Source organism: Peromyscus leucopus, chromosome 15 (assembly GCF_004664715.2).
Source record: "Peromyscus leucopus breed LL Stock chromosome 15, UCI_PerLeu_2.1, whole genome shotgun sequence".
In the NCBI taxonomy this organism is placed as follows: domain Eukaryota; kingdom Metazoa; phylum Chordata; class Mammalia; order Rodentia; family Cricetidae; genus Peromyscus; species Peromyscus leucopus.
The window spans coordinates 6203969-6221204 of NC_051076.1; the positions used below are offsets into that span (position 1 = coordinate 6203969).

Below are 17236 nucleotides of genomic sequence, written 5' to 3' on the forward strand. Positions count from 1 at the left end.
CACAGCTACCAACCATCCTCAAATATGGAGTCATACACACACTGTGGGGTGGCAGGTGCAGGGAGGCGGGGGGAGGACAAGACACCGGCCAGAGTTGCATGGCTTTTACTCAGAGGTAAGGTTTCTTGATTTTCTTGTTTGAAAAATGAGGAAACTAATAGGCCAGCATAAGAGTGAGCACATAAATATTTGCTGAATTAGCCCATTCAACGATAATGACCATTATTGCAAGAAAACCGCACAGCCTCCTGAGTATGCAGTGACATGACAAGAGATACAGCACTCTAGGAATGCCAGGTTTTCAGACCAACCCACAGATGGAAAAGCATCAAAATAACCCATCTTCCAACATACAAAACCCCACACTTACTCCCAACCACCCCACTGAAGCCTTTTGCTACTCACCCCAGCTCCCCAAAAAGGTGAACAAAAAGCTGGTGCATGTAGTCAAAGTTTTCTCTGGTCCTGCCTGGCCTCACGGTCCCGCAGCCGCTTACAAAACAATCACTCAGAGGTTTAATATTAATTGCAAACTGTATGGCCTATGGTGAAGAATTCTTGCTAGCTAGCTGTTCCATCTTAAATCAACCCATTTCTATAAATCTATATGGTGCCACATGGCCATGGCATCACCCGTCTGCTGACATCTTGTTGGTAGGCTCATCTCTCTCTGCCTCTGCCTTTCTTCCTTCCTGTCTCTCTCTCCTTGGATTTCCCACCTGGCTCTTATCCTGCCTTTTCATAGGCCAAAGCAGCTTATTTATTAACCAATGGGAACAACATATATTCACAGTGTACAGAAAGACATCCCCCAGCAGGTGCCTATGAGTAGAAGATCCCCATAAACACTAACATGAGAAAGAGAAAGAAAAGTCACAACGCTCTGAGGAGCTTGTCCACCTGGCTCAGCAGGTAAAGAGCTTGCCAAGCAAGTATGAAGACTGGAGTTCAGGTCCCAGAACTCACACAAAGCACTTTAAGCCCAGCACTCAGGAGACAGAGACAGGGAATCCCCAGAGCAATCTGAGCCCCTATTTCAGTGGGAGACTGCCTCAGCAAACAAAGTGTTGGACAAGGGGGAGACCAAACAACTTCTGGTCTCCATGAGCACATGCATGTACACACACACATACACCCATACACACTACACATGCACGCATGTACACGCATACATGTTCAAAAACATTAAAATGCTTATAAATACCAGTGGGAAAATCGCTTGAATTAAACAGAATAGAAAGTCCTAGAATCTGAACATGAAACATTAAAAAGGTGATTTTAATGAATAGAGGGGTGGTCTGAATGAAAATAGCCCCATAGACTCATAGGGAGTAGCATTATTGGAGGAGCAGCCTTGTTGGAGGAAGTATGTCACTTGGGGGGTAGGCTTTGAGGTCTCAGAAGCTCAAGCCAGTCCTATTGGCTCACTCTTTCTTCCTGCTGCCTGCAGATCCAGATGTAGACCTCTCAGCTACCTCTCCAGCACTGTGTCTGCCTGCATGCCGCCATGCTTCCTGCCATGATGATAATGGACTAAATCTGTGAACTGTAACCCAGCCCCAATTAAATGCTTTCCTTTGTAAGAGTTGCCATAGTCATGGTGTCTCTTCACAGCAATAAGACCCTGACAAGGACAGATAGGAAGAAAAGCAATTCAATCTCACTGGTGCTAAAACATCAATAGACAAAAACTTTTAATGTGAGCAGTTTGATCATTTGAAAAGTTAGTGTTCACACTCATGAGGTGCAATGAGTCAGCCACTCATACTCTGCAGACCAGCTACACAGTGGAAAGCCACCACTTGGCAAATGTCTCAGGAACATGTGTCTTTGACACAGTGATTGTCATCCTCCAAGAAACAGTGTCAAAAGAACATCTGCCTGCCGACATTCACCTTAGCATTGTAATCAGAAGTATCTCTCCTGCCAGGAATTCCCAAATACCCAGCAGCGGCTTCCCAAATTACCACACAGAGTTAATATTACTTACAACTGCTCACAGTAGCTCAGGCTTATTACTAACTAGCTCTTACACTTAAATTAACCCACAATTCTTATGTACATTTAGCCACATGGCTTGGTACCTTTTCTCAGTAAGGCATCCTCATCTTGCTTCCTCTGTGTCTGGCTGTTGACGCCTGATGCCACTCTTCTCTTTCCCAGAATTCTTAGTTTGGTAGCCCCACCTATGCTTCCTGTCTGGCTACTGGCCAATCAGCATTTTATTAAGCCATTTCAAGTGACAAATCTTTACAATGCACAAGAGGGCTATTCTACAGCACAGCATCAGTTCTGCTTTGTTTTCCTAGGTTTTGGTTTGGATTGGCTTTGGTTTTTTGAGACAGGGTCTCACTATGTAGCTCAGGCTGGCCTCAAACTCAATCCTCCTGCCTCAGCCTCATGAGTGCTTGGGATATAGGAGAACTTTACCACATCCAACTTGTTGTTAATAAGGAAAACTTAGAGCCTTGTAAACATCTAGTCTGTTAATTTCCTTCCTGTCACTGAGATAAAATACCTCAACAACAACAACTTCAAGGAGAAATGGATTATTTTGGCTCACAGTTTCAAGGACAACACAGTCCACTGGGCAGAGAAGATACAGCAGTGGAGACATGGGGCTAGCAGTCAGCAAGCAGAAAAGGAACAGGAAGTGGGGTTGGGCGATCAAACCTCAATACCCACCCAAGTGATGTATTTCCTCTATCAAGATTCTACCTCCTAAAGCAGTGGTTCTCAACCTTCCTAATGCTGCAACCCTCTAATACAGTTCCTCATGTTGTGGTGACCCCCAACCATAAAATTATTTCATTGCTACTTCATAACTGCAATTTTGCTACTGTTATAAATCATAATGTGAACATCTGTGTTTTCCGATTGTCTTAGGCAACCCCTGTGAAAAGGGTCCTTTGACTCCTATCTTAGGGTTTCTATTGCTGCAACAAAACACCATGACTAAAAAGCAAGTTGGGGAAGAAAGGGTTTATTTATTTGGCTTATGCTTCAGCATTGCTGTTCTTCACTGAAGGAAGTCAGGACAGGAACTCAAACAGGGCAGGATCCTGGAGGCCAGAGCTGATGCAGAAGCCATGGAGGAGTGCTGCTTACTGGCTTGCTTCCCCTGGCTTACTCAACCTGCTTTTTTATAGAACCCAGGACCACCAGACCAGGGATGGCCCCATCCACCATGAAATGCCTTACAACTAGATATCATGGAGGCATTTCCTCAGCTGAGGCTCCTTCCTCTGATGACTCTAGCTTGTGTCAAGCCGACATACACAACCAGCCAGTACAATTTGTCAACTTGACACACAAACACATCACTATTAAGCCACAACCCTTCCTTTCTTATTCATCTCCAAGATCTCACACTGAAAACATAAATAACTTTAAAAGTTCCACAGTCTTTACAAATTCAAACACATTAAAATTTCAGTCCCTTTAAAATATTCAACCTCTTTTAAAACCCAAAGTCTTTTTAAAGTTCAAGTCTCTCAACTGTGGCTCCAGTAAAATGCTTCCTTCAAGAGGAAAAATCAAGACATAGACACATCAAATCAAAGCAAAACCAAATTCCAACTGTCCATTGACTAGGATCTTCTGGGCTCCTCCAAAGGGCTTGGGTCACTTCAGCTCTGCCCTCTGCAGCACACACGTAGCTTGTCTTCTAGGCTCCAGCTGGCTCCACTCACTCCACTGCTGCTGCTGTTCTTGGTGGTCATCCCATGGAACTGGCATCTCCAAAATGCTGGGTCTTCTGCTGCAACTGGGCTGCACTTTCACCAATAGCCTCTCATAGGCTCTCTTCATGGTGCCAACTTCTTTACATGACCCCTTCAGTCCTGGGCCTTCAACTGCCACTGAGGCTTCACCTTCACCAATGGCCTCCTCTGGCTTCTTACAGTGCCAAGCCTCAGCTGCTCTCCATGACCCTGTTATGCCTTCAAAACCAGTACCACCAGGGTGACTCTCACATATTACCAAGTTTGGCTGTCAGCATGAGCTACAACCTTGGCCGGTCCTCAAACAAAGCTCTGTGCTCTCAGGAGACACTTCCCAGAAGATTTCACCTCAGTGATGCTGGTCTCTTCTTAATCATTGCTAATTTCTTAAGCTCCAGCCAACCAGTGTCAAGCATCCCGGTATAGCAAGATTTCGATTTAGCAGTTCTGGTATCTTGTTAATCACAGCTGATTCTTCAGCCCCAGCTAACCAGAACCACAGAATCTTAATTCAAAGGAGTCTTTAAACTTCCCTCTGAAACTTCCCAAGTCAGGCCTCCATCCTCTGCACTGCTCTCAATATTTCTACCTTCTGAGCTCCCACAGAAGTGAAAATCAGGTGTGACACAATGGTCCTGTACCTCGTAGCACGGGTGTAGGTGAGCCAGCCCCAAAATTGTGACCATGGAAGAGCTGTCCCCATTACCCATCTGGTGGACCAACCCTACAACTGCCCAGGCCCAAGCCCCAGGTTATGACTTGGCCCACCCCAACATCCACCCCATCTATGATCGGCTGGAGCATGTGAAGGGACCTGACCTGCAGACCCAAAGCTGCAGGATCTCCATGACACAGGGCAGCATCGGGATGTCCCGGAAGAGTCCTAGGGGCCCAGCATCAAACATGTAGTGAAGACCAGGGGCCTCGAACCAGACCAATGACTCTTTGCAATGAACACTTGCAAGTAGAGATGTATGGACAAAGAGTTATGTGGTGTGACTTGGGTCGCACTGCAATTTCCATTACGAGATTTTTAATTCCTTCCCCTTTTTTATTTTTCTCATTTTTTCCATCCTTTTTTTCTTCTCTTGTATTTTGTTTTATTGGGGAGGCAATGCAGGGGCAGAAGGCGGATGCAAAGGGATGGGGAATGAATGGGATCAAGATGCATGATGTGAAAAACACATAGAATAAATAAATAAAAGTGAAATCACTTAACAATTTAAACTTTGTCTCCTTTTCTTTCCCTTTTCTTTCAAATGTGTAGTTGAATTTGGACAAGCTGAATGCATAGTCTAATGAGGCTTTAAAACTGAAGCAAATAGAAAAGCAAGGCATTCTTTATGTGATAAGCCTACCAATTAGCGTTCTGTGCCACGGGGTAAGTCACACTGCTCAGTACATAAAGGCTCCGGTGTGGAAAACCACGACCTTTACTCTATTAGCTCGGGGCACATGTGCAGCCCAGGCCTCCTCCATGAGAAGGCTGCCGTGGGCATGCTCCTGGTCAGAGCTGTGGCCTGGAAGGACCAGCCTAGAGCCCCTTGAAATCCTTTGCCTCACTCCTCCTGCAAACAGAGGGGTAGAGAGGGGAGCTACCGCTAAGCTAGCGTGAGGACGAGCTGCAGGAACAGCGCTGTTGAATTTGCTCATGACCAGAGCGACATCTGCATGACCACCAAGGGAACAGTTCCCTCATTTGCCTGACCCAGCATTCCACACCAACCCGAAAGAGCCTCAGCTGCTTCCAGATGGAAGCAGCACATGCCCTTCACTTTCAAAGCCAACTGTCAATCACTGCACCAGGAATACCACCACCTAGACACACACTCTAGTGCCCCATCCGAGCCACTCCTGAAATGAACCAATAACCCATCAACCCTACGTTTGTAAAAAGCGGGATTGTGTGTATGCACGTTTACCTGTGTGTATTTGCATGTGTGTAGGTGCACACGTATGTACACCAGTATGGAGCAGATCAGAGGGTGACATGAGGTGTCTTCCTCAATCGAAGAATAGAATTATTTATAAACAAAGTAGTTCTTAGACACAGAACCAGGGGCCTGAGGGCATAGCTCAGCTGGTAGAATGTCCGCCTGGCACACACGGATCTCTGGGTTTGATCTATAGCACAACCCCCCAGTGGAACCAAGGAGTCCTGCCCTGTCATGTGCTCCACCTTCCTCGCGTCCTGGAATAGCTCACTCTGCTGAGCAAGACGCCTCCTAAGAGGAAAACAAGTTCTACACTTGAGCATGGCTACGGACTTCATTACAAACTTGGTGGAAGTAACTGTGGCCAAAACAAAGGCTGTTAGCGCTGCCTCAGGGTCATCAGGAGAACTCCTGGTGCCTTCCACCAGCAATTCATAAATAAACCAAGAGGAAAAACTCTAACTCCGGAGGAAAACAGATGAAGTCTTAATTGTTAGTGACACACAGTTACTTCCAGTACCTAGATGAGGGGAACGAGGAAAAACCGCTCTCCACTCTCAGCACACAGAAGGAGAGCTGGAGCTGTCCAATACTCACTGTTCTTCTTGTACATCAGGATTTCAAAGGAATTCATTTCGTAGTTCTCAAAGGTCTGGCGCACCTTCTCTATCGTGTCCTTGTCGGTCAGCTCTCCATACATAAAACTGCAAGTCAACCCAAAAGCTCATTAGCAACTCAGCAAGTATTCATTTGTCTGCAAGCGCATGTTAAATATCTGTTCCACACCAAGCACAGAACACACACACACTGTGGTGATATATTGTGTCCCCCAATATATTGTGCACCCTAACAAAGCTTATCTGAGGATCAGAGGAAAAAGCCAGCCACTATAGTAAACATAGAAGTTAGGCAATGTTAGCACATACCTTTAATCCCAGCACTAACCATAGAGGTCTGGAGGCCTGCACACACAGACAGGAAGTGATATAGCTGGGCAGAGAGAGGAAGTGAGATGCAGAACAGAAAGGCATATAGGCATAGGTATACAGGAAGTAGCTCTCTCTTTGGCTAAGGATTTCCAAGTGGTAAGAAAATGGCTGGCTTCTTTCTGCTTTTCTGATCTCTCAGATTTTACCCCAATATCTGGCTCTGGGTTTTTTATTAATAAGACCATTTAGCAATTCATCTTATAATATACACATAAATACACATACATACATACATGCACACACAAACATTCACAAACACATACATATATGCATTCACACATGCAAACACATACACATGATGTAAACACACATGAACACACACATACACATATAAACACACATGTACACAAAGTGAAAATATTAATTGAATTGAAGAAGACTTGTTGATTTGACTGCTTGTTTGTTTTTTTAAAAGCCTCCATTTTTCCATTTCTGCCCCTAAAAACTAAGCCTCTAATGGCAGACATACATGGGAAATCAGTAGATCTGGAAATAGAAGAATGCGTGCCTTAGCACACCAAGCCCTGTTTCATGGGAAGGCTCCTGGCGTGTGATAATTACAAATGTGAATGGTCATTCCAGAACCTGGGTGTGCGTCAGTTTCGTGACTGACTACAGACAACAAAGGGAATTGTTGCCATAGACAACATGGAGATGGTAGAAGAGACTACGGATTCTCGGCTATGAAGGTAATGGACATTTCAGCCTATAACCAGGAGGAAGGTACGGGAAGGGTTTAAGCAGAGGAAAAGAGTCCTTGGTGCTGATTTTCTGATTCTGGTGTGGCTTTGTCATTCTATCTATGTTCCTGCTAGCCACTGAGAGGTATGGCCGACTGTGTGCACTTAGAGGTTCATGCAGTGCTTTAAGCTTTGGAACTGTACCTATGACCTAGATGCCAAGAAAATGGAAAAGTGAACTGGGAGACATGTCTACAAAGAAGAACAGATCAAGACTAAATCATCCCGACCTGGGATCAAGATGGCTTCTCTCTCATTTTCCTGGACCAGCGACCTTCATTAAAGGAAGTGCTGATACCCAAGCTGCAGCCTCCTCACAGGCGAGCAGAACCCACATCTGGGTCCCCACAGACGAGGTGCAGAATTACACTCATTTGTACGAGGCTCATGGACTTCTCCAAGCTGTAGCTCACTAGTAGGTGAGCATTTCCTTTACTGGACATTAGAATGCAAATGTCTAGTGTGCAGAAATAAGAAAAAGGTCAGGCCTGATCTACCAGGAATGCAGTGGGAACAGACAGGGGGGAAGTTCTCAGATGTTACACCTGAATAAATGGCTTAGAAATGTAGAAAAGTTGGCCAAGTCATCAAGGGCATGCCTCTGTTGTCTTACAGGCATTGCAGCCAATATGGAAAAGGGGGAACACTGCTCTGGCCATGCTAAAAAGTGAAGCTAACTCTTGAGGTGTGTCAGTTGTGAATCTGCAGATGGAGATGGACAGATAAGGGCAGATACTTAGCAGAAAACAGCACACAGAGAATGCAGGACATCCACGTACACTAGACACATGATTTCCAAATCTGTAACAGTAAGAAAGGTCAAATCGTCCACTTATCAGGCTCAACACTCTAGAATTTAACAAAATTCAAATATCGTCCAAACGTAACAGTTTGCCAACAGTTGTGTGGCTGATCTAATACATGAAAACACAGGGCAGGGCAGACATCTCCACACTCCATGATGAGTTTGCTTCTTAATTTAGATGATGGCTCCACTCCATGAATACACCACAGAAGACGGGTTGGGGTATCCAGAGGCTGTGCTGAGCCAAGGTCGGGTGTGACTTCAGAGGGATGCCTGGCAGAGTCCAGGCTGCTGGGTGCCAGCCCAGCACCTTGAAAACAGCTTTTCTAACATCCAGGCTCAAGGGCACTGAGGTATTTGTATGGAACACACGGCTGTGCACGTAACAGAGAAAATGACACAGGTTGGCTTCTCCTCTAAAGAATTCTGGCTGAGGAAAAGATCTATGAATGAGGCCTTACCTTGGAATTACTCCCTATAAAATGCTCATAAAGTTTTAAAAATTTGGGCTGGGGATGTAACTCAGTTGGTAGAGTATTTGCTTGCCTAGCAAGCAGAAGGCCCGGTTCAGTTCCCAGACTGGCATAAACAGGACAGACTGGCACACGCTCTATGTAACCTCAGCACTTGGGAGTCTGAGGCAGGTGCACCAGAAGCTCAAAGGTCATCTTTGGCTATCTTAGCAAGTTTGAGGCCAGTCTGAGCTACTTAGCTGTCTTGATTTAATTAACTAATTAAAAATTTTGTAATGTAATCATCAAAAGCTGCATTTTTTCATTTACATTAAATTGTTTAATTTTCTAAATTTTACATTAAATTCTATTTAAACCTCATAAACTTTGGAGTTCACATCTGTGGTGGTTTGAAAAAAAATGGCCCCCAAAGGGAATGGCACTATTAGGAGGTGTGGCCTTGTTGGAGAAAGTGTGTCACTATGGGGGCGGGCTTGGAGGTCTCTTTTGCTCAAGCTTCCCTCAGTGTGACAGTCAGTTGACTTCCTGTTGCCTGCAAGATGTAGTCGTATTCTCAGCTCTAGCACCACATCTCCCTGCACACCACTACATTCCTCATCATGATGACAATGGACTGAGCCTTTAAAATTGTAATCGAGCCACCCTAATTAAATGTTTTCTTTATCAGAATTCCCATGGTCATGGTGTCTCTTCACAGCAATAAAAACCCCAACTAAGACAGTTGGTACCAGGGACTGGGGGATTGCTATGATAGGCCTGACCATTTGTTCCTTTGGAGGAATTTAGACTTCGGTGCTCTGGGTTTGGAAACCAGTGGAATGCTTTAAGCACTGCTTGATGGGCCATACTAGTAGGAGCATGGAAGACAGTGGTGCTAGGAGTTATCGGAACTGTGGGGGGCTTACTCAAAAGGTTTCAGAGGAGAATTTTAGTATGTTGACCAGAGATCGTTCTTGTGATAGTTTGGTGAAGGAAGTGGCTGCATTTTGTCCTTGTCCAAAGAGTCTGCTTGAGGCTAGAGTGAAGAGTTTTGGATTAATTACATTGGCAGAGGAAATCTCAAAACAGCCTAGTGTAGACTCTGTCATGTGGTTACTAGTGTTAACTCTAATGAAGATTTATAATGAAAGGAGCAAGCTGAGCAAGGAGAAATATTTAAGGAGAAAAGAAGCACCAGGAAGTGGAATGGAGGTAAGTCCTGTGTTAAGGAGATAAACAGACTAAGAAATGGAATAAAGGGAGTGGTGACCTCAGGGCAAGATCCCACCCAGCTAAGTTTCCAACTTGTGAAAAGGAATTAAAGGAAAGCTTAGAGCCAGGTGTGGCAGTACTGCCTTTAATCCCAGCATTGGAAAGGCAGGGCCTGGTGGATCTCTGAGTCTGAGACCAGCCTAGTCTAAAGAGTAAGTTCAAGGACAGCCAAGCTATGGCAGTGAAGGAATACAGAAAGCTGGTGAAGATGTAATTAAACAGGGGGCCACGTTCCAGCCCCAGTAAGCAGCAGAACTGGACAGCTTTGGCCATGTGGTTCTGTCTTTAAAGTTAAGGATAGAAGAAACAGGTTATAGAAGCTACCTCCATGCCAAAGGACAGCCACTGAGGCCAAGCGTGTGTCAGGGAAACATGAGTCCTGAATGGAGGACTAATAGGCCATTGTGTGAAGCTGTGAAGTTGAAGCCTGGATTGCCTTGGAGAACCCAAGATGTTAGAAGTGTCAGAGTCATGGGCTACCTGCTGAGGAGAGCTGCTAACAGGGAGTGAAATCAGCCCAAGAGAGAAGTGTGTTGTAGTCAGCAAAGCTAAAAGGAGTTGGAGATCTGAAGAGCGTTTTGACATCAGACATGGAGATGCGGTTTGGAGTTTGCCCAGCTCGTTTTGGGTCTTGCTTTAGTCCAGCATTTCCTCACTATGTTCTCTTCCCTGTGCTTTGGAATAGTAATGTATATCCTGTGCCATTATATGTTGGAAGTATGTGATATGATTTTTGATTTGTATGGGTGATTACAGTTAAGGGACTGTCGTGTGTCTCAGAAGAGACTTTGGACTTTGAAACATTGTTGAGACTGTGATAGACTATGGGGATTTTCAAAGTTGGACTGAATGCATTTTGTATTATGATATGGCTATAAGCCTTTGGGGGCCAGGCAGTGGAATGTGGTAGTTTGAAAGAAAATGGCCCCTAAAGGGAGTGGCACTGTTAGGAGGTGTGGTCTTGGAGGAAGTGTGTTAGTGTGAGGGGCAGGCTTTAAAATCTCCTTTTCCCAAGCTTCCCTCAGTGTGACAATCAGTCCACTTCCAGTTGCCTGCAAGATGTAGCCAGCACCATGTCTGCCTGCACGCTGCCATGTTCCCCATCATGATGATAATGGATGAACCTCTGAAACTGTAATCAGGCCACCCTCAATTAAATGTTTTCTTTATAGGAGTTGCCGTGGTCATGGTGTCTCTTCACAGCAATAGAAACCCTAACTGAGACATCATATAGATTTTTCTGTTTTCCATTCCCCATCTTACTGACTGTTGATTTGTCAGTTTTAGGAACCGTGTTCTACATCTCCATTGGTTTTCCCAGCACATGCACAAACTACAGGAGCCATGGCAATAAACTTTCACCAGAAACAAAGAGCAAGATCAAGGCAATCTTCCTGTTTCCAGAAACACCCCTCCGTCCACCCCAGAGAGCTGCACTCACGGTACCTGCAGGCGCTGCTTTTTTGCATCACTTCCGCCCGGTGGTAGCCAGAGAGCTTGCAGAATCCGTCATTGCTGTACACAATGGGCCAGTCCACTATCTGGGCATTCCCCAACACAAAATTAGTATCTGTTCCAAAAGAGAAAGAAAGAGCACATGAGGCAAGGCATTAGTCCACATGAGTAATGTCAGTAGTCCTACGCTTCTAGGTACAGTCTCTCATACAGAACCACGTTCCCAGAAGGAATGGGGAGAACTGAGAATTATGAATGTAAATGCTAACCAAGGTCAGTGTATCCTAGGAAAGGAAGTGTGTTCAGCCACCAACCCAGGAACCTACAGGAGTCTGTTGAGTTCCTCTGAGACAGAGTCAAGCCCTAATTTTTCATCCCTGTGGATGCACAACCGTAATACAAAGCAGAAGAGTCAGAGCAGTTTCTTCTGAGCTCTGTGTGGCACCTTGGACTTATTCTCTTGGCCAAAAGACACAGATTGGCTTTACTGGCCCTGACTAGCCTTGGCCATTCTACAAGGCCTTTCTATGGAAGCAAGGGAAGTGGGTAGGGCACCACCTCACAGGACACACGGGAGAAACCTCATGAGGACAGTGGCAGACCCTCCTCTTGAGACTGCTGTAGAGAGCGGTCAAGGGGATCTCACCACAGAACCTTCTCTGATTTTGAAACCCCGCAGTCACAGAGCTGCCTGCCAGTGTCCAGCCTCCCTCTCACTCGGGAGCCAGAGTTTTGGGAGGCAGACATGCAGGCTGGCTGAGTTGTCTTTTCATGGTTCTAATGTTTTGAAAAATCAAAAGTTATCATCAGTACCTTTCGTGCTCAGAAAATTGAGTGTCCCTCTTTTGATCTCAGTAATTTAAATTAAGCAGATAAAATAGGAGTCTTCGATGTAACCATTATTTTATCCTGGCTTCCTCCTCTGCACATATTCCCACTCACCTCACCCTCTACAAGAAATACATACATAGTCTCTCCTGTTATAAATTGGAGAGTATTTATATGTCATACGTGTGCATACATATAGTGAAATAATGGCTCTTTCAAACAGGGAGGCTAATTTGTTCTAGAACAGCACTTCTATGCTTATGTGTGCATCAGTGAGCTATTATGAAACACAGTCAATCCCTAATTTTCCATATCACTGAATGCACATCAATAATACAAAGCAAGTTCACTGTGTATGTACCTGTCTGTGTGCACATGTGTGCATGAGTATATGTGTGCATATAGTGGATATGTGCACATGTGTGCATGAGTATATGTGTGCATGTAGTGGATATGTGTACATGTATGTATGAGTGTATCATGCATGTAGTAGATATGTGCATGAATGTGTGTATGTGTGTGTGCATGTAGTGGATGTGTGCTCGTGTGTGTGTGTGTGTGTATGTATGTAGTGGATGTGTGCTCATATGTGTGTGTGTGTGTGTGTGCATGTAGTGGATGTGCGCACATGTGTGCATGTGTGTGTGTATATGCATATAGAGTTCAGAGCTTGATGCTAGGTCTTTTCCTTGACTGCTCTCCACCTAATTTTTGAGACAGGGTCTCTTACTGAACATGGAGCTCATAGACTCTGCTAGGCTGGCTGGTGAGTGAGCTCTAGGAATCCACCTGTTTCTGCCCATCTCAGTGCTGGAGTCACAGGTATGCGCCACCATGCCCAGCCATTCTTGTGGGTGGTGTAGATGAAATGCAGGTCCCCAGGTTTGCAGCAGGCACTTTACCCACTGAGCCACCCCTCGGCCCCCAGGACAGCGTTTATAATTGACTCAGTATAGGTCACCACTCTTCCTGTCTTCATGGAGTCGGACAGGCTGCTCTGCCCTCCACAGATGAGTTTATTTTTTATTTGGCAGGTCTGTAAAGATTATTACATTTCATAAAAGGAAAAAATGAAAACACCAAAGACAGAGAATGATTTAGCGCTCATGGAAAAGGCAAGGAGTGAGAGACGCCAGACGCCATGCTAAGCCAAGGCCTTTGGCGAGGGTCCATCTTCCTTGAGAATAGCTCTATTTATTTATTACTATCATTATTAATCTCATTATTATTTTTGTTATTATTGTCATTATTATTATTGTTGTGTGCATGCTGTGTGTGTGAGCACTCATCCTATGGAGTACCTGTAGAGGTCAGAGGACAATGTTATAGGGTCTGTTTGTTCCTTCTACCTTAACATGGACTTTTGGGGATCAAACTCAGGTTTCCAGGCTTCTGTAGGAAGCCCCTTTACCCACTGAGCCATACCAATGGCCCTGGTTTGATCTCCTCAAAAGGGACATGAATACGGCTTTCAAGAAGTGAAGGTGCACACCTGCTATTTTCACAGGTTAGCTTCTAATGAAAACTTACAACCAGCTCCTCCTCCATCTCACCCATACTTACATAAATGCTCCTTAACTGTCTCTGCGTGCCAAGTAAAAGACAGGACTGCAGGGCAAGCCGACTGTGAGACATGGTCCCTGAACACAAGGAAGTGCCAAGACAAATGGACATGGGCATGACCCCTGAGAAGAAGGCAAGGAGGTGACACATGCTGTCACCCAGCAATCAGGAGACTCAGCAGAAGGACTGGCATACAAGGACAGCCAGGGCTGTACAGCCAGGGCCTGTCTCAAAAACAAAACAAGACCCGGAGTGACAGTGAGCACCATGATCACAGCACTCAGGAGGCTGAGGCAGGAGGATCCGGAGCTCAGCGTTCTTGGCCACAAAGCACATTCAAGGCCAGCTTTGGCTCTATAAGGCCTGTCAGAATAACAAACAGAGGAGTCTGGGGAGGCGGCTCAGTGCATTAATCACTTGCTGTTCAGGCACAAGAAGCAGAGCTCAGACCCCTAAAACCCGTGCAAAGCTGGGTGCAGTAGTGTTTGTCTGAATGCCAGCACACAGGTGGGGAGATGTAGGCAGAGGCCGGGGACTCCCTGGACCAGACAGCCTGACACACACACCAGTCAGCAAAGCACCCACACTACACATGAACACGCAGACATACACAAACAATCGAAAAGCCCCAAATGCACCCTCCTCTCATAACCCTGTGCAGGGTTTGAGTGAGAATGGCTCCCATAGGCTCATATGTTTGAATGTTTGGTCTCCAGTTAGATGGAACTGTTTAGGAAGGAGTAGGAGGTGTGGCCTTGTTGGAGTAGGTGTGTCACTGAGGGTGGGGTTTGAAATTTCAAAAGCCTATGCCAGGTCAGCGCTCTCTCTCTCTCTCTCTCTCTCTCTCTCTCTCTCTCTCTCTCTCTCTCTCTCTCTCTCTCTCTCCCTCTCTCCCTCTCTCCCTCTCTCCCTCTCTCCCTCTTTCCCTCTCTCCCTTTTCCATCTCCAGCTTGTTGATCAGATGTAAGCTCTCAGCTACTGCTCCAACACTATGCCTGCCTGCCGCCAAAGCCCTGCCGTGATCATGGACTCACTTCTGAACCTGTAAGCAAGCCCCCAATTAAACACTTCCTTTTATAAGTTGACTTGGTCCTAGTGTTTCATCATAGCAACAGGAAGGTAACTAAGACATCCTGCAAGAGATCATATCTCCCCAGAAGCAGGACCCCTTACCATCAGGTGCCGAAGGTCTAGGAAGCTCCAGAGGACTTGGAGAGAAGGGAAGGAAGCTCTCATCCCAGCCCAAGGCCCCCAACAAGCACGACATTGTTTCCTCTCCGGTTCCCTCCATTCCTAACACATACACTCTCTTTTAACCCTAACTGTAAATAAGGACCTGAACATTGCTATCCAGCACAGTGTGTTTGTATGTTAGGGGTACCCACACGACCCCGTGATCTGCCATACATCATTAGGAATGAAGGGAGTCCTGTCAATGGCATTGCTGAGGGCAGGCGCCCTTAACTGGTATTTGCTCTGAGTCATGCTTTACTATAAGATGAGATTTTCCAACCTTTTCAGCAACCTTTATGAAGTGGTGTTACTAAGCATCACAGATTTCATCATCGATTCGTGGAGAAACTGGGTCTCTTTGGATACCCCATAGACAGTTAAATCCGCATGACTTCAAAGTCCACACTTTTCATCATTTTATTACATAGTCTCCTTATTCCATTAAGTATTAAAATCAAGCCAATTCTGTGATTCATCTGCCTCTGAAATTCTGGATATAAGGAGAGTTTTAATCGATGAATCAGCAGTCCACTCCTGCCATCATCCGTCAAGATGCACAAGGGTGCCCTCAGGACGTGGGCAAAAGCTACTCCTTCTCCAGAGACTAGCTTCTCCATCTGCCTCCTCGATGTTCAGTCTCTTCCCTTGCTTGAAAACTTCTTCTTAGAACTTAGAACACTGATCTATTTCCAGAACATTCCTCCTGCCTCCACACAGTCACAGAAGGGACAGATGGAATGAGAGACAGGAGATGGGAAGGGAAGGGATGTGCCTGGCTCCCTATTGGATTCTTGGGGATGGGAGAGAATTCCTCCTTGGGTGACACACTTCTGGACCTGTCTCAGTTCCCCTGGTGTTGGGAGGGACAGGGAAGTTGCCATCTTCCCCATGGCTGATGGATTTGTATAAGTGGATGGTTATTATAGCAGATGCTATAGTCAGGCTGCCCAAGACTAGGACCAACTGAGTGGAAGGGCAAGAAAATACTGTAGGTGATCGGAAAGTCTAGTGGGGACAGTGGGAAGATGGAGAGAGGGGAGGGGGGGGACAGAAACACAGGAGGAGCAATGAATCATACAGAGAGAACAGAGAGGGACAGAAACACACCAAAAAAGGCGTATCAGAGTCAGGGCAGGGGGACCAAGTGCTGTTTAGTTCTAGAGAACAGAGCTAGAGCTGATCGAGTATAAGTGAGGTCCCAACAGTTCCTGAGCACCCAGGGATGCGGCAGGAAGACAAGGGCCTGCACTGAGGCACGTGACTCACCAGAGTCCTTGCGAGTGTCACCTGCTCTATGTGGATGTGACCGTGGGGAGAAGAATGGAAGGATGAGGCTGGTGTGCTGCTTGGTGTTTGCCAACTCGACAGAAATCTAGACAAATCTAGGAAGAGGGAACCTCCGCTGAGAAAATGCCTCAGTCAGACCGGCCTGTAAGCAAGTCTGTGAGGCACTTCCTTGGTTAATGATTGCTGTAGGAGGGCCCAGCTCACTGTGGGCGGTGCCATACCTGGGAAGAGGTGGTTCTGGGTTATATAAAAAGGGTAGACGATAAGACATGGGATCAAGTCAGTAAGCCGTGCCCTCCATGGCCTCTGCTTCAGTTCCTGCCTCCAGGTCCCTGACTGGAGTTCCTGCCCTCGCTGCTCTTTGATTACAGACTGTAACTGTGAGGGAAATCAACTCTTCTCCGCAAGTCACTTTGGTCATGGTGTTTATCACAGCAACAGAAACCTAACTAGGACTAATGGGAAGCCAAAAAAAATGACTCATTTACCCAAATAATTCCTGCCCAGGGGAGTCTAGATGTCTGTCTGCCACAAAACAGGCTTGGGAAGACAGAATCTAAAAACTAAAATCAAAGTTCAATGCTAGTGTGGGCAAGACTCCATGACAGCAGCCCTCTCAGCGAAGGGCTTTGCAGCCCTCTTTCTGGCTGGCCGTGCAGCCAAAGGAGAGAGTGATTTCGAGGTAGCAACAGCACAGGCAACAGCACAGGCAACAGCACAGGCGCCCTCCTCACAGCCCAACCTAAGCCACCTCAGCGAATGGAAACAAAACTTGAAGCCAAGCAAAACCTCATCAGGAAAGCAGCCCACTACTTGAACAGAGCGTCAAAGAGACACCACCTCCCACACAATCAATGGAAAGACAACCAGGGTTCTTGGGCTAGAAGAACTCACATTACTTAAGTGACCACATCACCCAAAGTGACCTGCAGATTCAATGCAATCCCAATCAAAAT

At 46.0% G+C, this 17236-nt stretch overlaps 1 protein-coding gene across 2 annotated transcripts in view; it reads right to left on the bottom strand.

The window, feature by feature from the left end:
• Window positions 1–17236, bottom strand: part of Kcnh1 (potassium voltage-gated channel subfamily H member 1) — a 308472-nt gene that overhangs the window by 268742 nt on the left and 22494 nt on the right. For both annotated transcript variants that reach the window (XM_028882842.2, XM_028882841.2), the window contains exons 2-3: window positions 11361–11484; window positions 6254–6360 (exon numbers count right to left, since the gene is read on the bottom strand). In XM_028882842.2, the coding sequence (XP_028738675.1) occupies window positions 6254–6360; window positions 11361–11484 (231 nt within the window). The remainder of the gene's footprint in view (window positions 1–6253; window positions 6361–11360; window positions 11485–17236) is intronic.